The sequence below is a fragment of the Solea senegalensis genome, unplaced genomic scaffold (assembly GCF_019176455.1).
Source record: "Solea senegalensis isolate Sse05_10M unplaced genomic scaffold, IFAPA_SoseM_1 scf7180000015318, whole genome shotgun sequence".
Taxonomy (NCBI): domain Eukaryota; kingdom Metazoa; phylum Chordata; class Actinopteri; order Pleuronectiformes; family Soleidae; genus Solea; species Solea senegalensis.
Window position 1 is genome coordinate 133,063 of NW_025321292.1, and position 24,445 is coordinate 157,507.

General features: G+C 40.0%; 2 protein-coding genes and 1 non-coding gene across 4 annotated transcripts; 2 read left to right on the top strand and 1 right to left on the bottom strand.

Moving 5' to 3' along the window:
- Positions 1-2,299: 2,299 nt before the first annotated feature.
- Positions 2,300-11,303, top strand: LOC122762153 (transient receptor potential cation channel subfamily V member 1-like). 2 transcript variants are annotated; one of them, XM_044017348.1, is made up of 15 exons: positions 2,300-2,539; positions 2,853-2,998; positions 3,350-3,502; positions 4,290-4,427; positions 5,901-6,205; positions 6,385-6,561; positions 6,674-6,829; positions 7,249-7,344; positions 7,441-7,511; positions 7,588-7,753; positions 9,449-9,515; positions 9,604-9,941; positions 10,439-10,563; positions 10,755-10,861; positions 10,981-11,303. In XM_044017348.1, exons 1-15 carry the CDS (start codon positions 2,418-2,420, stop codon positions 11,058-11,060), a joined length of 2,247 nt encoding a protein of 748 aa, XP_043873283.1. In that variant the 5' UTR covers positions 2,300-2,417; the 3' UTR covers positions 11,061-11,303. The 2 variants fall into 2 exon arrangements, with proteins under 2 accessions (XP_043873283.1, XP_043873284.1); XM_044017349.1 differs by lacking the exons at positions 2,300-2,539; positions 2,853-2,998; positions 3,350-3,502 and adding an exon at positions 3,756-3,941.
- Positions 11,304-12,079: 776 nt separating this feature from the next.
- LOC122762155 (transient receptor potential cation channel subfamily V member 1-like) lies at positions 12,080-20,040 on the top strand. Its single transcript, XM_044017350.1, has 16 exons — positions 12,080-12,181; positions 12,597-12,776; positions 12,874-13,019; positions 13,615-13,767; positions 14,130-14,267; positions 14,878-15,176; positions 15,532-15,708; positions 15,807-15,962; positions 16,239-16,334; positions 16,430-16,500; positions 16,577-16,742; positions 17,236-17,302; positions 17,402-17,730; positions 17,936-18,060; positions 18,425-18,525; positions 18,775-20,040. Exons 2-16 carry the CDS (start codon positions 12,661-12,663, stop codon positions 18,834-18,836), a joined length of 2,202 nt encoding a protein of 733 aa, XP_043873285.1. The 5' UTR covers positions 12,080-12,181; positions 12,597-12,660; the 3' UTR covers positions 18,837-20,040.
- Positions 20,041-21,840: 1,800 nt separating this feature from the next.
- LOC122762170 lies at positions 21,841-22,004 on the bottom strand. Its single transcript, XR_006358663.1, has one exon. It is a non-coding gene; the product is annotated as a U1 spliceosomal RNA (small nuclear RNA).
- Between the last annotated feature and the right edge of the window lie 2,441 nt (positions 22,005-24,445).

Consider the following 24,445-nt stretch of genomic DNA (forward strand, 5'->3'; position numbering starts at 1 on the left):
AACATGTCGCTAATATGAGTTTCTTTTGTCATTTGTCAGCGAGACTGCGGGAGAGGAATCCAATCTTGGAGAGGATTCGTGCCAGATATCAACAAAGACATAGTTCCATCCTTCCATAGTTTCCAGAGTTTCTACATCATCCAGGAGCACTCACACATCTGTGTGCGGGACAAAAGTCTGATGCAAGGGTTACCAGAGGTCACTGTTCCACTGATGCAGCCTGCGATGTCTTCTCACCACCGTGCTGTGGAGAAACAGCAGAGGGAATAAAGCACTTCTTGTAAATGTTTTTACGGGCCAGTGGGACTTCATAGCATCTGAATGAAGTAACTGTAACTGCAACTGAAAGGAGTGATGAGATGGGTCCTCTGTGATCAGGGTGGCTTTCCTGACCACAGAGCGCTGATATAGTTCAGAGAGTGGTGTTTGTGGTGAACCTGTGATTTTGCTGCCCCGATTAACTATGCAGGAGAGTTTTTGTGGCAGTGGGGCTTGGTTAGAGCGGCGGCTGCTGGAGGAAAGGAAGGAGTGGCTCAGCCGGTGATCAGACAGCTGGACAGAATCAGGTAATTAGTCAGCTATATAAGCATGTTTGTAACCTGGTTCTGGTCTCTTGCAGTAGGCTGGGTCCTCACACGGACACACAGAGAGAGAGAGAGAGAGACGGAGAGACACAGAGACACCGAGACACAGAGAGTCAGGGCAGCGCAGCGCAGGAGAGCGCTGACACACCAGCCACAGCTGACTTCTTATGTTTTGTTTGGTTGATTATTTTGAGTTACAATAAACCGGTATATTTGCTCCCTCAACGCCGCATCCTCGTCCTTCCCGAACCCCAGTGAGTGGGAAAAGCTCACAGTTTTGTTTTATTTTTGGTGGAGAGGGAGCTGTACCAGGATGTAATGTTAAAAGGGAGGATGGATTCAATGAGTGAAGTGTAAACCAGAGTGTGCACTGACATTAAAAGTCCTCAGTTTCCTCAGCAGGTGGAGGCGTTGTTGTACTTTCCTAAAAACAGATTCAACATGTTGTGTTAAAGAGAGGGTGGAGTCAATCTCTATCCTGAACATTTCCTTGTGACAAGTTTATGTGGCAAAACATAATTGTATTACATGTTAATTTGTGACACCATTTCTACATAAAACGTAGAAACGATAACACAACAACAACAAAAATCTAATATATTTTATGTGGCAGAGGAACAAATGGGTTTTAATGATAATGTCATAATATCCCAGATATTTCAAATTTTGGACCCGGGATACTGAGAGGTGTAAAAATGGGGGTTAAAGGTGTCTCTCCTTGCTCTTTGTGGTATTTAATTCTAGTGAGTTTTGATTAAAAGTCTGGGCTGGTTTGTTGACTGCCACTTAATGGGTCAGCGCAGTACTGTCCGTCATGTGAGCCACCAGGGTCATGTCATCTGCAAATTTAAGGAGAGTCATTCCTTCACTGTCCCAAGAGATGTTGTTTGTGTACACAAAGAACAGAATCAGGGATAAAACACAACCTTGAGGGAGACCTGTGTTTAAAATCAGCTTGCTGGTTGTAAAACCATTTAAAAACACATGTTGTGGCCTGTCATATAAAAACATATAAAACAAGTCACGTTGTTTGTGTGACAAAACATTATTGTATTACATGTTCATTTGTGACACCATTACTACATAATGCGTAGAAATAATATGTTATTGTAGAAACAATAACACAACAACTAAACTTGTGCAAAAAAAAAACTTATAGGCTTTTGTGTGGCAGAGGAACAAATGTGTTTCTATAATATCATTGAGCTCTAGTAAACTCTAGTGGAGGTAAGTGCACAGGTCCACCCTGTACTCACCTCTGTATGTGTACAAAAGCAACCAGTGATTTTATTTAACTAAACATCTGTCAGGAGAAATGTCATTATCGTGAAAACTTAAGGACTATAGCTTAAAGGGTGTTCCCACAAATCTGTTGTTGAGGTAATGAGTCTTTCTCAGGAGCCTCAGGCATTTTCCTGCTTCGACCTCACCCTGTTTATTTACTTTCACTTTATTTGCATGTCATATCGACCACTTTTTTAGAGGTAATGTTCTTGTTAAGAAGTTTGTCTTTGTTCATGTTGTTTAAGAGCAGGGTTCAGCAGTGTCGCATGTCAAACAGGTATTTACTACCTGAGAAAAGTATAGCTGGCAGTTTTGATCCCAGCTATGATCCCTGCATGCTCTTTCTTCCTCCAACAGGAAAACTGTTTAGTAAACAACAGGCATGTCCTCTGGGCACAGGGAGGGGCGTGACCACAGCAACACCCTAACCACTACCTCATATTACATTCCTACCTTCTGTCTACACCTGAGTAGCAGCCGCTCAACATACCTGATGAGCCACCTGTGGAGTCACACAGTCTAGTCTTCTCAACATTAAGAACCAACAAGATGGAGAAAGAACCGCCGCAGGATGATGAGCAGCTCAATGACATCCCCGACAGCCTGGACTGGCTTCTGAGCACAGACACCGCAGAAATCACTCCTATGGATACCAACATTCTAATGAATAGGTAACCGGTTTTACTTGGGAGGAGCTAGAGTTTGATTTCATTTTCACAGCTTATGCATATGCACTTGAATTATTCACTGATGCAGATACAGGAGTCATCAGCCCAGACACAGCTGTGAGTTTAAATTGCATGTCAGCCTTTTGAAACTAAGCATCAGGTTACACAGTGGTAGATTTCCGGTAAACAAGCATCCAGAGACAAAGGATCCTGCTCTGATCATAAGCTGTGCAAGAACACATTATTCTTACTATAATCTTAAGGTGAATGATGCACTCAATGATTTGTGTGTTTCTCTTTATTTCAAACCATATAGTGTCACCACGGACAGTGTTTGCTCATCAGCATTCACCAGGGAGGGGCTCTTTGAAGCAGCATCCCAGGGAGACACAACTCAGCTCAATGGTCTGCTCAACTACCTGTTGGTTAATAATAAACGACTTACAAGTCCAGAGTTTACAGGCAAGTGGGATGAAGCAGTTTATTTGCCTTGTTTCTGAAGGACAATGTCCCACTCTTACATGTGACATGTGTTAGTTTTGAATCAGTGCAGTCATGTGTCCTCAAACATTCATGTGCATTGTTATGTATTCTGGAGGAGCCAGTTTGGAGTTGACCTGAGTAGAAAAGGCATCACTGAGGAGGAAGATGTTTTCTTAAGTATAAATAGTAAAACCAGAGGAAGCTGGCTGTGTTGCTATTGTGCTATTGGGATACCACTCTCTCATCAATAATAATACAGTGTGGTGAGACTGAAAGTAAAATTAGTGAACTTTCACTGATGTCAACACCAATTGTGTGCACAAATTTCAGATGATGTCACTGGGAAAACAGTGCTCCTCAAAGCTTTGCTGAATCTGAAAGGTGGAAGAAACGACACCATAGACGTCTTCCTCGACATCGCGGAGAAAACTGGAGATTTAAAAAACTTAATCAATGCGTCTTACAAAGATGTTTGCTACAAAGGTAGGTGACAGTATGCTCACATAGGTATTTGGACAAAATGCAAAATATTTCACACCATGACTGATGGAGTCAAGACTGAAACTTATTAACCCTAGTGAAGCCAGATGGCTTAATACAGTGGCTGAAAACAATGACATTTGTTAGAAATGAATAGACCTGCACATTCAGTCATGACAAGTCATTTTTATTTCTAGAGCACAATTAAAAACAACAAAGGTTGAACAAAGTGCTTTACAGAAAAGGACACAGTGAAATAAACGGTATAAAACATTAAAACAATAACAACATAAAAGTAAAAAATCTAGATTCAAGTGTGTACCCTGACAATTCTTTACCGGAAGTGAAAGCCAAGGAGAAGAGGTCATGATCATGTGTCATTCACAGATCCTGCTGTTCCTTCACTATGCAGCTCCAAGTTTCCTGGATGCAGTCTGGACAAGTAATGTTATTTTAAAAGACAGACATACCACACATAATATATATGAAGCAGTGCAGAGACTAAAATCTAATGTTTTATCTCTATGTGAGTGTGAGAGACAGAAAGAAAGAGAAGCAGTACGTCATGTAGATTTACTGGCAGTGTCTATTCAGACGTCCTCAGGGGATGATATCATTTCTCTGGAGCTTTACATGTACTGACTTGTATACAGTAACTGTGAACACATGAATGCTTTGTCAGAGTTCTGTGGAAGTGTCTCATACCACATGTCTCAGTTTAGGATCTGTACAAAATTCTGACATCACCGCCTTTGTTTTGTTTTCTGTAACAACAAACCACACGTCACAGGTCAGACAGCGCTGCATGTCGCCATTGAAAGACGGAGCTACGATCATGTGAAGCTGCTGGTCCAGAAAGGAGCTGATGTGCAAGCCAAAGCCAGTGGAACTTTCTTCCAGCATGGTGTGGGACTGGGCTTTTATTTTGGTGAGTAAATCTAACTCCACCCATCCCTCTCTTTCACCAAATGCATTAGGAAACATTGGTGTGACGTTTCACAACTCTCTCCATTCTTCTACCCTGCTGTCTTCTCCTCCTTCTTCTTTGTGGGTTTATGTGTCAGGTTTATATGGGTGGAGCCATTCTTCTTTGTTTGTGTAGCAACCGGGGTGGAGTGGCTCAGTGGTTAAGACCCTACCTTGTGTTCCAAAGACGGTCGCAAGTTCGATTCCACCCCTGGCTAATTGTACTTGATTCCATTGTAAGTCGCTTTGGATAAAAGCGTCTGCTAAATGACATGTAATGTAATGTAATGTAACCGTCCACTTCAAACGCAAAACATATGCGCTCTGGCTGGTTTGTCCGTGGAGCACGATGCCGACCTGAGTAGAGCACTGCCCTTGTCTGAAATAACTATACAAATCTTATTCTAAGCCTACGATAGATAATGTAATTATACACAAACATTGTAATCAGTTGCTTGTTAAATTTCTGTATAAACACCTCCTAATAAACCCTTCTAAATTTTACACACTGGACCTACAGTATAGTTGGCTGCAGCTCCCTGGTGGACAGTGATGGTACTGCATGTGGGCTGCAGCGGATCAGAAAAATTAATAAAATGGAAATTATTTTAATTTTGTGTTTAATCATTAAGCTTCAGAGGCCATATGGCAGAGACCAGAGACGGTGGTTAGAACTGTTTGAACCAGTTTGAATCCCACTTAGACACAGGACCTGTCTGAGTGCATGCGTTTCAATTCAGTCCAAAACAGCAGAGGTTAACTGGACACTCTAAATCAGGGGTGTCCAAACCTTTTTTAACGAGGGCATAATGTGAAGATTTCCAGGGGCCAATGTTTTTTTAACATGAAATGTTACATACAAATGCACTGTTTTATAACAATTTCATTTTCATTGTCACAATTATCATTTCCGAATGGCAATGTAACTAAATCTAAGCCACGCAGGAGTGACAAATAAAAAAATGTGTCTTTCTTTCACATCTGGAGTAAAATAACATAATAACATAATAGACATTTTCTGTCTCGCGGGTCATGGATAATACATTATAAAAGTGGAGACACAAGCCGGCCAGCAGGCCAGACTTTGGGCCTGCCTGCTCTAAATTAAAATGTAGGTGTGAGAGTGAACGATTGTTTGGCTGCTGAGCCCTGGTGACCTGTCCAGGGTTCACCATGCCCACTGTGATCCTCATGTGAAGGATAAAGTGGTAGAAGTTTGTTTGGCTAATCTAAGGTTTCGTTTGGCTATTGAACATTTTCTGGATTTAAAATGAGCCATGACATTCTGAGGTTTTGGAATGACTGGCCTAGACTTTACAAACCCATGGTATTGTTATCATGTATGTAGTACAAATCAATAAAATTGATTTAATTTGTTTTTTTTTCAGTTAAGTTTGATCTCATAAATAAACTCAGCTTTGCTTGTTTCGTTCAGGAGAACTTCCACTGCCGCTGGCTGCCTGCACCAACCAGTCCAACATTGTCTCCTTCCTCATGGAAAACCCATATAGAAGAGCAGATTTGACCGACAAGGACTCACAAGGGAACACTGTCTTACACACTTTGGTGGTCATAGCAGACAACTCACCAGAAAACACAGAAATGTTTGTGACGATGTACGACGAGATCCTCATTCAGTACACCAAGCTTGAGAAAACAAGAAAAGTCAATCTGGAAGAGATTGAAAATAATCAGGGCTTGACTCCTCTGAAGTTAGCAGCCAAACTGGGGAAGATTGCGGTGAGTTTGTTTCGGATGTTTCCCGTCTCTCCCTTGTGAGTTTTGGGTGTAGGAGGTGCACAGAACATCTCTTCAATGGAACATTAAATTTGTAGATAAACACTACCTGAACTTGAAAATTTGTGTAAGATATAAGAAGTTAACACCACATCATCACTGTGTGATCTTTCACTGAAAAGCTCTTCAGGCACATTTTGCACCGAGAATTTGTGGATGAGGAGATGATGCCGCTGTGCAGGAAGATCACAGAATGGGTCTATGGACCCGTTCACTCCTCACTTTATGACACAGGCTCCATCGACACCAACAAAGACAACTCTGTGTTGGACATAATCGTCTTTGGGAGCGAAAGTCCGGTTAGAAAATGACTATTCAGACAGTATTATTGCTATCATTGTGCTGGTCTTTTCTAATGCTCTAATGATTTTTTTTTCTAATGTTCTAATGTTTTTCATGTTTTTCCCTCAGAATCGACCAGAGATGCTCCAGATTGAGCCACTTTACAGTCTTCTCACGGACAAATGGGACAGGTTTGCTTCCAAGTTATTCTTGATGAATTTCTTGGTCTATCTGGTATACCTGATCATCTTCACTGTTGTGGCCTGCTACAGAAAAGACGGACAGGTGAGACTGAACAAAACCATCTTCAAAGAAATATATTGTATTATACTGTATATATATATATATGAAGTTGTTATGTTAGAATAGAATAGAATAACCTACAAAGCAAATCCTACAACAGAAACCTGTAAAATATTACTTGGTAAAGGGTGGCGTGACTGTGTCTGATTGCTCTGGTGAATATGGAGAAAAGATTGGACACTACACTCACTCTTCATGTACAGTAGCCAGGTGCAGTGAATATGTGGACTCTCCTCGCGCTAAGTCTGTGATTGAATGAAAACTGTAAAGCATACATTGTTAAAACAATAATACGCATTTCTTTGTGAATGAGTCATATCACACACACCCCTACTACAAACTCAGAACCAGACAAGCAACGTTTCTAGCTAAACACAAATCAATCACCTTTTCACCCGCAGCCACCATTTCCCATTGAAAACGTCAAGGTTGACTCCCTCCGCCTCATCGGAGAGATCATCACTGTCTTAGGAGCAGTGTGGTTTCTCTACAAATCGGTGAGAAAGTAGAATCTGGTCTTGTACTTCACACAGAATAGGCATTCATTTAAATGTACTAACATGTTCCCATATGTTTGACATCTGCTTCCACAGATAACTAGTTTCATAAGGAACCCACCAAGCTTCACGTCTCTGTACACTGATGGAGTCTGTGACATTCTTTTGTAAGTATCACCATGTCAAACGAGGTTTACTTGTTTCGTGTCATTGTGTTTTCACCGCTCCTCGTTGTGTTTGCAGTTTCCTGCAGGCAACACTTCTCCTGATTTGCACAATCTTATACGTCACTGGACGGAGAGAATATGTTGGACTCCTCGTGTTGTCTCTGGCCCTTGCCTGGATCAACGTACTTTACTATTCGAGAGGCTCTAAACATATGGGGATATACGCTGTCATGATGCAAAGAGTAAGAATTGCTTTATAAGCACTGTTGCCTCACAGCAAGAAGGTTCCTGGTTCACGTCCTGGTCTTGGTTCGCATGTTCTTCCTGTATTTGTGTTTCCTCCCACAGTCCAAAAATATTCAGATGTTAATTGGACACTCTAAATTGACTGTAGATGTGATTTTGTGAGTGAATGGTTGTTTGTCTTAATATGTTGACCGTGTGGTAACCTGTCCAGGGTTTATCCACTCTTTCATAGAGGTCAGCAGCCCTGCGACCCTCAAGTGGAGGATAAAGGGGTAGACATTGGATGGATGGACTCCAAAATGGTGATATAATATCATAATTCTGATCAGAGCCTGGAAGTCTTGGAAAGAACTCCACTAGATAGGAACAGTGGACTGATGGGGTAAGGTAAGTGCTAGGACAGAAGATGCTCTTGGAAGAGTTGGGTTTTCAAGAGTTTCTTCAAGCTAGACAGGGTTGGTACGAACAGGACAACCACGAACTGGCCTACAGACAGGAAGTGCGACATCTGGTGGACTGGCGCAGGGTGAACAACCTGCTCCTGAATGTTGACAAGACAAAAGAGTTCATCGTCGACTTCAGAAGATCCCGACCCAGCCATACACCACTCCTCATCAATGGCACAACGGTGGAGGTCGTCAGCAGTACCAAGTTCCTGGGGGTTCACATCACAGACAACCTCAACTGGACACTTCACATCACCTCCCTGGTGAAGAAAGCCCAGCAGCGCCTACATTTCCTGCGATGGATGAGAAGGGTGTCTCTCCCCCCTCCCATCCTCTCCACCTTCTACAGAGGGACCATCGAGAGCCTGCTGACCAGTGGCATCTCCGTCTGGTCTGGGAGCTGCAAGATCATAGGCTGGAAGTCTCTGCAGAGGGTGGTGAGAACAGTGGAGAAGATCATTGGGACTCCACTCCCACCCATCCAGGACATTGCACACAGGCGCTGCCTAACCAGGGCTTACCAGATCCTCACTGACCACACCCACCCCCACCATGGACTGTTCTCCCTGCTGGCAGGAGGTTTCGCAGCATCCGCTGCAGAACAAACAGACTCAAGAATAGTTAGTTTCCGCTGGCCATCAGACTGCTAAATTCCAAATAACACCCCCCCAACACTATCTGTGCAATATTTAACTGTTTTTTCTTTTTTTTCTTTTCATATTGCCGCTTACAGATTTCATTCCTGTTTTTCTTTTTGCACTACTTTTTTTTATTATTTAATCATAGTTAGGCTGAAGAGTTGGATACATGTATAGACATTTACAGTAAGATAAAAGAAATTTCCCATCAAAACTCAGAAGTGACAAAATTCAATGCTATGTGTTGGTTTCTTGTCTGCTTGCCAAGCAACGAAATCTCGTTGCCAGTTTTCACTGCTGTGTTTTCTGTGCAATGACAATAAAAGGAAGTCTAAGTAAGTTATTCCACCAGCGTGGAACAACACATAAAAAGAGTCTGCATAGCAGGCATATGACAAGCCATTTGAGCAGATGATCCGAAACAGCAACGTGGTGTACATGGCAAAGAGTAGAGCCCCAGTACTGAGCCTTGGGGCATCCCTGTGGCAAGGCTGTGATGCAGATGTGTGACCTAGCCAGGACACATTGAACGATCGCTCAGTTATTACACTTACATAGAAAGTTTAAAATCAACATACCTAACCTTTAAAATACTTTTTCTTTTTAGATGATCCTGAGTGACTTGTTGACCTTTTTATGTGTCTATTCGGTCTTGCTTGTTGGATTCTCAGCAGGTAAAACTCTCATGGCTTCCAAATGTAAAAGGTTAATTAAATGCAGAATAAAGACTTCATTTTAGTTTTATCATCTCCTCATCTACAGCTCTGGTTTCTCTGATGGACGACTCTGCTGCAGCTCAAGATCAAACACCAAACAATGACTCACTGCCACAGGGAAGGAGCTTTGATGTCGAGCCATTCGTATGCGAGAAGCCGACTTACGATGACCTCCGATTCACAATACTGGAGCTCTTCAAGTTCACGATTGGAATGGGAAATCTGGAGTTCACCGACCATGTGCAGTATAAGGAGGTTTTCTACATCCTGCTCATCACGTACATCGTTCTCACTTACATCCTGCTCCTCAACATGCTCATCGCCCTGATGGGCAACACAGTCGAAAGACTCTCCAAGGAAAATATAAACATCTGGAACCTGCAGGTGGGAAACTGTCAGTGCATTCAAGAAAGTCTAACATTATTTATTAACCCTGCATTGAGGCCGAAATCTGATATCCTTTTTTTCAGCACAACCTAAAGACATTTTCACCAACTCTATAAACACAACTAAGTAAAAAGTACTCAAAAGTATTTAAATCAGAGTATATTCGTGAAATTTGGAAATACGTCACATTTCAAAGTTAACAAAAATAAAAACGGTCACTTTTGTGAATTTTGCACAAGTATCACTACTCCCATTAAAAAACTAAACAAACAAAAAACCTAATAAATGCAAACACACGGCAGGATGTCCATATAAGGAATGTTATTCTGTGTGTCTGTGAGCACTGAAGAACCAACACTGTGTTTACCTTCCATTTGCAAACAAAGAACACATCTCCAGATAATTTGCAAACAACACAAAACTTAGGCAAACAGAAAAAGTTTGAGACACTTAAATGATAACTTGTTTTATTCATTTTTGTCATATATCCTCAGAGAGCTTCTACAATTTTGGACATAGAAAGAGGACTGCCAAAGTTTCTGAGGAACAGGCTGTTTTCCAGTGAGTCCAAGACGCTGTGTCTGAAAAGTGAAAAGGACGAGAGTCGCACATTTTTCAGGTAAACCATAATGAACCATGAATGTAGCTAAGTACATGTGCTTACAGTAAGTACTGTCATTACATTTGTTTGCAGTTCTGGAATATACGTCAATATGTGTCCTTATATAATTCAAATGTCTTTTAAAACAACTCCCACTCGCCACTGTGTGTTTTTGTGTTTATGTTGCTCAAAGTCTTCTTTAATTTCAGGGTGCAGGAGATTAACTGGAAAAAATGGAGGTCAGAGCTGACTGTGATCCAAGCGGAAGACCCAGGGAATCACATGATGCGGCTGCCGCCTCGCTCCCGCTCTTCAGGTAGGGTAAAAAACGCACACACACACACACACGCACACACCCACACACCCACACACACACACACTCACTCACTTGTATGGCAAACATGTCACTAATATGAGTTTAATGTGATTTGTCAGGGAAACTGTGGGAGAGGAATCCAATCTTGGAGAGGATTCGTGCCAGATATCGCCAACCACATATTTCCGGCTTTCCCTGATTTTACATATCAAATAATAATAGTACATTAGTAATAATAATAATTAGCATTCAGATTCAGGTTTCCTGTGGACCACTTGTTTTTGGTTAATTTCTATTTCTACTATTTATCTTAGCAACAGGAAAACTTTAACTGTGAATGAATGATACTGTGAACCAACATATTGGTGTGATGACTTTCCTTTTTGTAGAGATTCAGTTCTTTTCAAATTGAAACTTTTTAATAAAGAAACATCAAACCCTGCCGCTGTATTTCAGTCCAGTGACTGTGTCAGGCAATGTCTGTGCTCCGGTCATGGAGGAAGTACTGAACACATTTTTTTAATGAACTGATTCTTATGATTCAGTTACACTGAAAACAACTGCTTTACAAGTCACAAGTCACTTATTTGTGTGTGTCGCATATAAAACAAAGTCACTGTTTGTAGTGGAATACCAACCTAAACCATGCCGTGCAGAGGCGAGGCGAGCTGGGACCATAGGTGGAAAAGCACACATCCACACTTTTACCTTGGTGTTTCTGTACAATGTCTTTCAAAACAAGAGGCCACTGATTCAAAGTAGTCAACACTTAAAACAGGTAAAACAGAGTTTCTACATCATCCAGGCAGAAAAAGGAATAGTTCTATTTGACATGATGTCACGTTGTGTCCGTGGCAAAACATTTGGATATTTGACAAAATTGATCACTGATTATTGATTTGATTGTATTTAAACTGTTGATACCATTCTTACATAAAGTGTAGAAACATAACAGAAACACCAATTCGGTTTTGTCATCATAATAATAATAATGATAGAGCTCTGGTGGACTCTAGTGGAGAACACAGGTAGTGCAGGCACACACACACACACACACACGCACATTTTGTCACATTTGAAAATCTCATTAAAAGTCTAATTAAAACCGGTTCCATAAATTGAATAAAAATAGTTATGAAAAATACATATTCGGAAGGTCACCTTGGGGTCAGCTAACCTACGACCTTCTGTTCTGATGTCGTCATTACGTCAAAATAAGTGAAAAAAACAAAACGGCGCCAGACACGAACATGTGTTTCAGTGATAAAGTAACAAACTACAAGGAGAAAGCACATTTCTATATACGCAGCGCTGTTAAAGGTAAGATATGCGTTTGGCTGTTTCTAATGTGTTCGTAACGCGACATGTAGTGTGAGTGTGTGTTTGTGTGCATGTTTTTTGATTATCGAAGCATTTACATCATATATTATTGATTTCTCCAATGCGTGAAGTGGGACAAACACGAGTGCCAGCAAAAGATACCAGAAGATGTTTTCTGACATTCACAACCAGAAATAACACAATCATGAAAACGTATTGCTATAGGTTAAAGGGTGTTTTTGACCCAACAACTGTATTTATTCATTTATTTATTTATTTATTTATTCATTCATTTATTATGCCTTCTCACTGTATTTGCCTGTCATATAGACTTTTTTTTTTATATATAAGTAATGTTCTTGTTAAGATGTATGTCATTGAATTACATTCCTACCTTCTATCTACACCTGATCAGCTGCAGGTCTGGAAGCATATACTCTGCAATTGATGCACTCTTAACAACATTAAACACAAATAAGATGGAGAAAGAACCACCTCCAGAGGACAAGGAGCCCAACAACATCCCAGACAGGCTGGACTGGCTTCTGAACACTGCAGAGAGCACTCCTATGGATACCAACATTCTAATGATAAAGTAACTGGTTCAACTTGGGAGGAGCTGGTGTTTTCTAAGATTACTATAATGATGCATTCAATGACTTGTGTGTTTCTCTTTATTTCAAACCATATAGTGTCACCACTGACAGTGTTTGCACATCAGCATTTACCAGGGAACGACTCTTTGAAGCAGCATCCCAGGGAGACACAACTCAGCTCGATGGTCTGCTCAACTACCTGCTGGTTAATAATAAACGACTTACAAGCTCAGAATTCACAGGCAAGTAGGACGAAGCAGTTTATGTGTCTTGTGTCTAAAGGACAACGTCCCACTGTTGTTTGTGACGTGCTTTTCTTTAGTGTAAGTACTAAAACCATAGGAAGCGGGATGTGAATTGTGTTTTGGGATATACTTATTCTAGGATGTGAACTTATTCTAGCATGTGAACTTATTCTAGGATGTGAACTTATTCTAGGATGTGAACTTATTCTAGGATGTGAACTTATTCTAGCATGTGAACTTATTCTAGTATGTGAACTTATTCTAGTATGTGAACGTATTCTAGCATGTGAACTTATTCTAGTATGTGAACTTATTCTAGTATGTCAACTTATTCTAGTATGTGAACGTATTCTAGTATGTGAACCTATTCTAGTATGTCAACTTATCCTAGTATGTGAACATATTCTAGCATGTGAACGTATTCTAGTATGTGAACTTATTCTAGGATGTGAATTTATTCTAGGATGTGAACTTATTCTAGGATGTGAACTTATTCTAGCATGTGAACGTATTCTAGCATGTGAATTTATTCTAGCATGTGAATTTATTCTAGCATTTGTCACACCTATGTAATCATGTGCACAACTTTCAGATGATGTCACTGGGAAAACAGTGCTCCTCAAAGCTTTGCTGAATCTGAAAGATGGAAGAAATGACACCATAGACGTCTTCCTCGACATCGCAGAGAAAACTGGAGATTTAAAAAACTTAATCAATGCGTCTTACAAAGATGTTTGCTACAAAGGTGTAGATTTTTTTGCAGGTGGTATTTGGACAGATGCACCTTTTTTATGTCTAGATAAAATGAAATGTCATATCTCAAATCTTTACATCTAGGGCTGAACAATTAATCAAAATAATAGCAATTAGATATTTATTCACAATGGCTTTGCCCTGTTTAAAGTGATATTTCGTGTTTTAGTGTTTTTTAGTTGTTGTATGAGGCGAGACAGCCTTTTGTCAGTGTAAACTGAAGTTAGTATAGAACTCATTCTCCCACACCAAAGTCCACAGAGAAAATCTGCGTTTTTAGCTCTCAGGAATCAGACAACAAAATGCTGACATCAACAACTGTTTGTTTTCTGTAACAACATCCACACGTCACAGGTCAGACAGCGCTGCATGTGGCCATTGAAAGACGGAGCTTCGATCATGTGAAGCTGCTGGTGCAGAAAGGAGCTGATGTGCAAGCCAAAGCCAGTGGAACTTTCTTCCAGCGTGATGCAGGACTGGGCTTTTATTTTGGTGAGTAAAGCTCAATATGAAATATAACCAGCATTTTGGGGCGTTCTTTATTGCTTATTTATTGTTTTGTATCCCTTATTGTATCCCTCCCATTCATCAAATGCATTAGAAAAAAATGGTGGCCTTTTCATTGGATGTTTCGCAGCTGTCTCCATTCTTCTACTCTCTGCTGTCTCTGCCTCCTTCTCTGTTGGTTAGAAGTTATCTTGCTCCAACACACCAGATTGAGCTGACCATTTGAATCAGGTGTTCTGGAGCAGGGAAACAGGGAATCTTAAACATGCAGGGCAGTGGGTCCCCAGGACCAGGATTGAGTTTCAGAGACACTGCTCTAAATTGTCAAATAGTAAAAAAAAAATTATAATAATAAAATAATCATAAAATTAATAATAGTTATTAAAAAGTTAATTTAAGGTTTTGTATTTAAAATGGGGCGTGACATTCTTAAGTTTGGGAATGGCTGACCAAGACTTTACAATACCATCATGTGTTTTTTTGAGATCATGTATGTTGTGATTTGGCAGTTTAAAAATAAACGTTATTTATTCGGTTTTCTATTTCAGTTGAGCTTGACCTCATAAATAAACTCAGCTTTGCTTGTTTCCTTCAGGAGAACTTCCACTGCCGCTGGCTGCCTGCACCAACCAGTCCAACATTGTCTCCTTCCTCATGGAAAACCCATATAGAAGAGCAGATTTGACCGACAAGGACTCATATGGAAACACTGTCTTGCACACTTTGGTCGCAGAAAACTTACCAGAAAACACAGAAATGTTTGTGAAGATGTACGACGAGATCCTCATTCAGTACACCAAGCTTAACAAACCGAGGCAAGTCAATCTGGAAGAGATTGAAAATAATCAGGGCTTGACTCCTGTGAAGTTAGCAGCCAAGATGGGAAAGATTGGGGTAAGTTTGTTTGCTGACTGTACCGACTCACCAGGGTTGTTGAGCCTGGTGCGCGTCTATGGTAGCAGCAAGAGGCCCAACTCCGATGGAACAAGCCAAAGGCACAACAGTAATATTAACAGAAGGTTATTATAAACATATCTCTAGTGGTGAGATGGAGTGGTGACCATATTATTAAGATAGCATACATCTAAGCAGTTTTATTTATTTATCCATTTTTTTATCCGGCTAAACATCTGTCTCTTTAATGTAACATGTAGATAAACACTACCTGAACTTGAAAATATGTGTGTAAGGTATGTGATGTTGCATTTAACACTGACCAATCATCTCTGTGTGATCTGTCACTGAAAAGCTCCTCAGGCACATTTTGCAACGAGAATTTGTGGATGAGGAGATGATGCCGCTGTGCAGGAAGATCACAGAATGGGTCTATGGACCCGTTCATTCCTCACTTTATGACACAAGCTCCATCGACACCAGCGAAGACAACTCTGTGTTGGACATAATCGTCTTTGGGAGTGAAAGTCCGGTTAGAAAATTTCCGTTTTGACAGAATTATTATTGCTTTCATTGTGATGGAATATGTTTATATGTGTGTTTTTCATGTAAAAATTAACCTTTCCTCAGAATCGACCAGAGATGCTCCAGATCGAGCCTCTTTACAGTCTTCTCAAGGACAAATGGGACAGGTTTGCTTCCAAGTTATTCTGGATGAATTTCTTGCTGTATCTGATCTACCTGGTCATCTTCACCACTGTGACCTACTACAGAAGGGAAGGAGAGGTGAGACTGAACAAAACCTTAAATGTTATAATATAATAACCTTTCAGCATTGTGTTCGTATTAAAATCTCAACACACATGTTAAACAGACAGGTGGTGACACTGAGTCTGATTGCCCTGGGGAATATGGAGAAAAGTTTGGAGGGGGAAACCTATCACAAATCAGTGTTCCTTGGTCTCATGACCCAAAAAATATGAATGCAGTGAATATGTGGAGTCTATGATTGAATGAAAACATCTCTAGCTAAACACAAATCAATCGCCTTTTCACCTGCAGCCACCGTTTCCCATTGAAAACATCACGGATGACTCCCTCCGCCTCATCGCCGAGATCATCACTGTCTTAGGGGCAGTGTGGTTTCTCTACAAATCGGTGAGGAAGTAGAATCTGGTCTTGTACTTCACACAAAAAAACATTCATTTAAGTGTACTAACATGTTCCCATATGTTTGACATCTGCTTCCACAGATAACTAGTTTCATAAGGAACCCACCAAGCTTCACGTCTCTGTACACTGATGGAGTCTTTGACATTCTGTTGTAAGTATCACCATGTCAAACAAGGTTTACTTGTTTCATGTCATTGTGTTTTCACCGCTCCTCGTTGTGTTTGCAGTTTCCTGCAGGCAACACTTCTCCTGATTTGCACAATCTTATACGTCACTGGACGGAGAGAATATGTTGGACTCCTCGTGTTGTCTCTGGCCCTTGCCTGGATCAACGTACTTTACTATTCGAGAGGCTCTAAACATATGGGGATATACGCTGTCATGATGCAAAGAGTAAGAAATGGTTTATAAGAAATATCAAAGTAGGTTAAAGATTTAATTGTACAACATTAGCTGCCAACCAAAACAAATGTGAAATGCGTCTCTATGGAAATGGGCTACTTTTGAAGTGCTGCTGTAAACAGAAATTGGACACTTTAAATTGACCGTGGCCCTCTGATGGACTGCTAACCTGTTCAGGTGGAGGATAAAGGGGTAGACAATGGATGAAGATTAAATATATAAATATTTAGTCGCTGAAAGTGTTGAAGTGGAGTGCACTCCATGGTTACACTTTATTTTCTATTACTTTGACTTCAGTTCCTCCTTCAAACTACGCAGCAACTTAAAGAATTTAGATCTGTGCGTTATAATATTACTCTGAAAACGTTATTCCAAAATTAAGTATTACATAATTAGATCAGTAGCAGTTCTAGTTCGTATGGAGCTAGAGGAAAAGAGGTGTCGTGTTTATGTCACAGAGGACTCACATATATTATGTTTTTAGATGTTCCTGGGTGACCTGTTGACCTTTTTAAGTGTCTATGTGGTCTTGCTTGTTGGATTTTCTGCAGGTAAAACTCTTCTGAACTACAGTTTCCAAATGTAAAAGGTTAATTGCATTATAATGACATCATTACAAAGACTTATTTTTATCATCTCCTCATCCACAGCTCTTGTTACTCTGATGGCTGACTCCATTTCAGCTCTTCAAGCCTATGAGGACAATGACAATGATGGAAGGAGCGCCGGTGTCCCGACATTTGGCGAGATGCCGACTTACGATGACCTCCGTTTCACAGTACTGGAGCTCTTCAAGTTCACGATTGGAATGGGAAATCTGGAGTTCACCGACTACATGCAGTATAAGGAGGTTTTCTACATCCTGCTCATCTCGTACATCGTTCTCACTTACATCCTGCTCCTCAACATGCTCATCGCCCTGATGGGCAACACAGTCGATAGAATCTCCAGAGAAAATATAAACATCTGGGACCTGCAGGTGGGAAACTGTCTGTCAGTGCATTTCTTTTTAGGAAAGTCTGCTGGTAATGTAATGAATACGGATGTCTCTGTTTACTTTCTTTGTAAACAAAGAACACATTTCCAGATAGTGTGCAAACAACACAAAACGTAGGCAAACAGAAAGAACTTAATAATAGATCATTTGTTTTATTTATTTATTTATTTTTGTCATACATCCTCAGAGAGCTTCTACAATTTTGGACATTGAAAGAGGACTGCCCAAGTTTCTGAAGAGCAGGCTGTTTTCCAACGATTTCAGGACGGTGCGTGTGAAAAGTGAAAACAATGAGAATCGCACATTTTTCAGGTAAATCATATTTCATTTATATTTAATATTTAAATTTAAATCCTGTGTTGTCCTGTGTTGTTCTGATTACATGGGATTTTCTTTCCTTAAATGTTCTCAGTATAATTCTTAATATTTATCTGCTGATTTCTTTCCAAGCATCAATGAAAACCTCCCTTTCGGACATTGACATCTGATCATTATTGCTCACTAAACTGTTTTTGATTTCCTTCTTATTTACATAAAGCTGAATATTAGCTTATATTTTAGGACTTTATTTCGGTAAAACTGAAATAACACTGAAGAAGTGTTATTTCAGTTTATAAAGACATAATCATGTTGAGAGTTGCTAGTGCTTTACAGGAAAAGTCTTCTTTAACTTCAGGGTGCAGGAGATGAACTGGAAAAACTGGAGGTCAGGGCTGACTGTGATCCATGAGGAAGACCCAGGGAATCACATGATGCAGCCTCACTCCCGCTCTCCAGGTAGGATGAAACACACACACACACACACACACACACACACACACACACACACACACTAAACCCTAGTCCTAACCAAACCACAACATTCAGTTCCTCAGAAATGAGGTTCTGCCTCATCAGGACTAGGCTTTAGTATCATGAAGGTCTACTGGTCCTGACAAGGCTCAGTGTTTCTGCCAGAAAAACATACATACTCACTTGTACTGCAAACTGCAAATCACTAATACGAGATTTCATGTGATTTGTCAGGAAAACTGTGGGAGAGGATTCGTGTCAGACATCACCAACCACATCCTTCCAGCGTTCTCTGATTTTACACATGAAACAATAACAGTAATAATAATTCTTAGGTACATGTATTTTTCTACCAGGGAAACTTACATCAGTGACATTATGAACCAACACAGTGTGATGATGTGACCAGTGAGAAGAGGAAAGCACTCACACGTCTGTGTGTGGATTACAGTTTACCAAACTCATATGGGCATGTGCATTTCAATTGTTTAAACAAAGTGTGGAACCTTAAGTGTCCTTTAAGCCATTCATGATCAGAGACTTAATCTCAGGGATTCTTTCTGGCATATATGCTTGCTTAATTTATATCCAGCCTTATACTTAACGCTGTAGTTTTTTTTAAATATAAAAGAAATGTCTGGTTCATACCATACAAATCACTGTCAAAGAAGTTTACTCAATGCTGATTGAGTAAACTGAAGGCCCATTTACTGTATACTCCGCTTTTGTCTATATGCGTCCCAAACATTATCTCCATCACTAGCACTTCACACACCTCTGCGCGCCTTTTGCCGATTTTGTGTGCAGTGGAATGTAAGACCACTAAGTGTATGACATTGATGGACATCTTTGAGCCATGGTCCCATAAAATCTAGATTTTGTGATTAGGATTAGGCAAACAAAGGAACAAAGGTGAGCCTTTTTTTCTTCCCTTGCTCTGGCTGTTCTGTTTCTGTGTCAATAGGAGAATTAAGTAGGGACGAAAGACTCCGCCCGTCTCCGTCTTTTACCTGTGGGACAAGCTAACATGAGGATGGATGTGAACTTACTGACCCCTGTGTTTTTGTTTTTATTTTTTTTTTATGAATTTAAATAACTGTTTAAGACCAAATAAATGTATTTAGGCAGAGGTAGCAGGACATTTGATTGTTTATAAAGGTGTAGTCAGTGCATATGTATTTTAATTGCTAATGTGATAAGTGAACCAGCTTGATTTTTAACTATCGCATTTCAACAAGTCCAGTGTATTTGGCACTGGTATGCATGAACTAATGTCTCCATACAGTCTTGTAACAGAACATAATGTGCCTTGACTTTGCCTCCCTATCAGCAGATTCCCAGACTCTGTCTAACCAACCAACTGCTGCTGACAGTGCTGTGGGGGGCAGGTGATAAAAAACCAAAAACCGTCACTCCTTTCTGCAGAACTACAGCACAGACCGCCTTCATGTGCTGTGCTGTCTGTTTCCTCTTGCAAGAAGAATAAACCTGTCAAAGACAGCTGCTGATCTTAAGTCCTTATTTCTATACGCACAAGCTCACTAGTTTCATTGTATTTTATTTATTTTAATTGTATTCCTTTTCCACCAGCGCAGTACTCACTCCTTAAACCGAGTAAGTGACTCCACCTAGTCGAGTGAAGCTGAAGATGACTTGATGTCTATGTCAAAAGACTGCATTTTTTTTATTTAACCAGGAGAATCCCTTATTTCAAAAGAGTCCTGGCCAAGACATACAGCAGCAAATACAAAACACTCATCACAGTTAAACAAACAGGCAAAAGACAAGTGCATGCTATGGAGATTTATGGGATTTAAAAGTGCTTAATGAAATTAACTTGTTAGTCTTTCTGCAACCTATTCCATGCAAAAGGTGCAGACTTAAATGTTGTGATGTCCAGTCCTATACAGCAACTCATGGAGAGAGGTTAAGTACAGCAGCCAGAGTTAGTTAAAAAACAACAACCTCACAATAGTTCAAAACACTTGGAATGTAGCCTAGGCTTGCAAGTGTGTGAGAATTAATGACATCTAGTGGTGGAACTGCAGAATGCAACAAACAAATTACTCCTCTTTTCTCTTTCCCAAGTGTCAGGGAACCATAGTTCATTCACTCCTCTACTTTCCCTCCTGTTTTATCTTTCATCCTTATCAGTTTATACTTCAGGTTCATGATGTGCTTTGTAAGCTCTGGCAACAAAATGCAAAAACACAAGTCCAATCAGGCTTCTGCAAGACATGGGATTGCAAGACAGCACCATCTGTCAATCAAGCCCCATACCTCAAGTACATTTAAAAAGGTTTATTCTAAGGCTACGACAACCAAGAAATGTCTCTCTTATTTTAATTTCTGACAATAAACCAAAGTAAAATGTTGCTGTGCTATATGGAATCCCAACTTTGTTTCTCCAAGCTCACACTAAATGTATCAATACACGCCTTATACATGCCTTAGATTAACTCAGTACAAATGGTTAATGCAAATCTATGTGACACCAGTGGATCTGAACAGATATAACAAAAACATCCCAGATATATGCACAGAATTTACAGGAATATTATACCATAGTATGTGGCAATGTAGGGAAATAAAGAAGTTCTCGGGAGAGGTGAAAGTCAGTCAGTCAGTCATCATCTACGCATTATCCTCCACCAGAGGGTCGCGGGGGCTGCTGTGCCAATCTCAGCTACATCGGGCGATAGGCGGGGTACACCCTGGACAGTTCGCCAGTCCATCGCAGGGCCACACGCAGATAGAGACAAACAACCATTCACTCTCACACTCACTCCTATGGTCAATTTAGAGTGTCCAATTTACCTAATCCCCACATTGCATGTTTTTGGACTGTGGGAGGAAGCCGGAGAACCCGGAGAGAACCCACACACACACGGGGAGAACATGCAAAAAAATGATCTCAAAACAAATTTTATTGGATCCCAATCTCTTCTTGTTGGGTTTATATACGCAAAAAAGCTTATGAGCTTTTTTAATTTACCATTAATTTTAAGGTATGTTTATTGCAAATGACTTGAAAAATAGATTACCATTTGTGGACAAGGAGGATATTGTTTATGTTCGTTCTGTGACCGTTATGCAGCTACCACATACAATTGAATTGTATTTGAAACCAAATGTTAATTAAATATTCTTGGAAAGTAAAGGTAAGCATGCCAGTATTGACTTAGCAACCGAAACGCGGTGGGAGCAAACTATATAAACCGCCGTAACGGTTTATTTGTAGAGCCAGACATCAATGATTGTGAGTAATCATGGAGAACCGCTTTATTAGTCACACTATTACAGGGGAGAGCGCGAACGCAGTCCCCCACTACCAGAAATTATGCAGTCGAGATTCCCACATTTGAGGAATTCGCAGGGGTCAGCACAACCGGAGTGCAATGGCTGAGCCTCGCCCTGGGTGAACCACCTTCTTGATCATGGTGTCTCCCCTGCCAGGTAAGTATGAGTTGTATACATTACAGACAGGCTACTGTTTCACAGACAAACCACAATCACTGGTGGTGCTAACAGAGTATACACTAACAAAACCATAGCTTATAGAGGTGCTGCGTGACTCTGCATGAATTCAGGACTGAATAAAGTGTTATACACAAAGGCTTAAATAAAAGACTATTTTATCAAATGGAAAAGATTATTTAATTTCCCATCATGCACTGCAATACTTCCAAATCAAAGCCTGACCTATAATCATCCATTGCGCCTATTTAACCTTCGAAAAACAAACGGTCGAATTTTAAAATTACACGTTCAAGTGGTTAAAAGCTGAAATAGATTCTGGCAAATGTGATTTGATCAATGACTGAAATTTAAGAGAGGCAAAGGGAAAAGGGTTTTTATCCCTCTCAAGAAAGGAAGCACCTCCTGTTTCATTGTTTGATGCAATAGGGTGATAATCTAAATACTGCCACCTACTGGCCTGGGTGTATGAACAACATTATTTCTCCAAACTGCGCAGCTCAGATACTATCAACACTACATGGAACCCAATCAGAGTTTATAAGCATTGCTTAGTCTTGGACAATTAAGGGGGGTTATCAGATATTAAACTGAGGTGAGCTAAGAAGCATCTCAGTTTACCCAAAAATGACAGCAGAAATTGCACACATGCAGGTATCAGTATCCTTGACTGAACTTGTTGCAGCTGTGGTAGCAGGATACAAACATTGTGCCAGCTGTGATGTCATTTCCATGCAAGAAAATAAAGTCTTAGATTTTTTTTAAGTTAAGTGTACTTGCTGTCATCCACAACACTTTATCCAATCAGGAGCCAGACCTCCACAAAGAAGCGGTCCTCTCTGTTGTATAAGAAGATCAGTGGGTCTTCTTATGCTGCTCTGGTTCAGGTGTGTTTGTGGGTGGGACTGCTCCTTTAACAGCTGATTGGCTACACCTGTGTGCTGTGTGTGTAACCTGTCATAAATATATTATTTAACTTTATTAATCCCCTTAGGGAAATTATTTCTCTGCATTTGACCCATCCTAGAATAAGGAGCAGTTGGCTGCCACACTGAGTAGTGCCCGGGGAGCCAAGCTCCCTTTCCACTTGGCCACAGGCTGCATATTAGAAGCTGCTGCTGTCGACCAACTCTTTCTTTAGTTTGACTTAAATTTCACCCTCTTACAACACAACACCACACCACACCACACCACACCACTGATCTATTCCATGCCGACTTCTTTCTTTTTGAGCTTGAAATGATTTCGATCATGTAATAAATCATTCTGCACGCCTCACCTTGAGCTAGCCCAGTCCTTAACAGGATGGACGCTCGTCAAACTGCAGCCTTGTTTGTTTTGGACGAGATCTGTTTGCTTTTTGCTTCACTGGCTGGAGGGACTCCACATGTGAGTAACTGTGTTTGTTTTCACTTGTGTCATAAACTGACATTCAGCCGATATCTTTAGTTCTTCTCTCAACAAAGAAGTTTAAGTTTAGATTGTTTGGGCGATATAACAAAAGGTTAGGCTGTTTATTGGTGAATAAAGGCCGCACACCCTCACCAAACATGTTGTCATAGTGATGGTGTAGAACGCACACAGCGGCAATGGACAGGAAGCTGAACAGAAGTTGACATCACTGCAGCTTTAACTGTTTTGCAGAGCTGTTCAAACCAAACAGTACAAAAATATCCCTGTTTTTTGTGAACAAAAGTTATAAAAAGCATTTTGAACAAACTACGCCACCCCCCCACACACACACACACATATACTTCCACACAATATACACACATTATATTCTGTTTTTGTTGTTTTTTTATGCGATGTACAGCTGTTGTTTTAGAATGTGCTGTAGTGAACAACTATGTAATCTTATCCAAGTTTTGTTCATTATTGGTAAAAAATCAAGTAAAAGTTTGACATTGCAATGTCTGCAACGATTAGCTGCAACAGTTAGATTAATTATTATTAATCAATTATTAACTATATTTATAACTATTTTCCTAATCTTATTTGGTTTTCAAGTTTTGTTTAACAAATATTTCAATCTTTCTGATATTGCAGCTTAAATGTGAACATGTTCTGGTTTCATTACAAAGAAATCATGAAAGATTGATCATTTCAAGGTTTGGGAAACACCAATCAACAATTTCAACATTTTCTGACATTTTGTGGACCCAACAAATGCTCAATTAATCGAGAAAATAATTGTTAGTTAGAGCTCTAAAGTCCTTTCTCTCAGTCCAATCAAAAACATATATGTATATATATATATATATATATATATATATATATACACATTATATGTATATGCTTGATTAATTTAATTATGTTATTTGCCAATTAAATAAATAAATAAATAAATAAATAAATAACAATAACATGTTTGTATAGATTTAAACAAGTTTTTGAAAGATTCCTTAAATATTTAATTTATGTCTTATCG

Bases quoted from the DNA above. Each gene is read 5' to 3' on its own strand.
- LOC122762153 (XM_044017348.1), top strand. From the start codon at position 2,418: ATGGAGAAAGAACCGCCGCAGGATGATGAGCAGCTCAATGACATCCCC. The intron at 7,754-9,448 runs GTAAGAATTGCT...TTTTCTTTTTAG, and splicing joins ACGCTGTCATGATGCAAAGA to ATGATCCTGAGTGACTTGTT. The intron at 9,942-10,438 runs GTGGGAAACTGT...ATATATCCTCAG, and splicing joins TAAACATCTGGAACCTGCAG to AGAGCTTCTACAATTTTGGA.
- LOC122762155 (XM_044017350.1), top strand. From the start codon at position 12,661: ATGGAGAAAGAACCACCTCCAGAGGACAAGGAGCCCAACAACATCCCA. The intron at 14,268-14,877 runs GTGAGTAAAGCT...TGTTTCCTTCAG, and splicing joins AGGACTGGGCTTTTATTTTG to GAGAACTTCCACTGCCGCTG. The intron at 18,061-18,424 runs GTAAATCATATT...CTTTAACTTCAG, and splicing joins GAGAATCGCACATTTTTCAG to GGTGCAGGAGATGAACTGGA.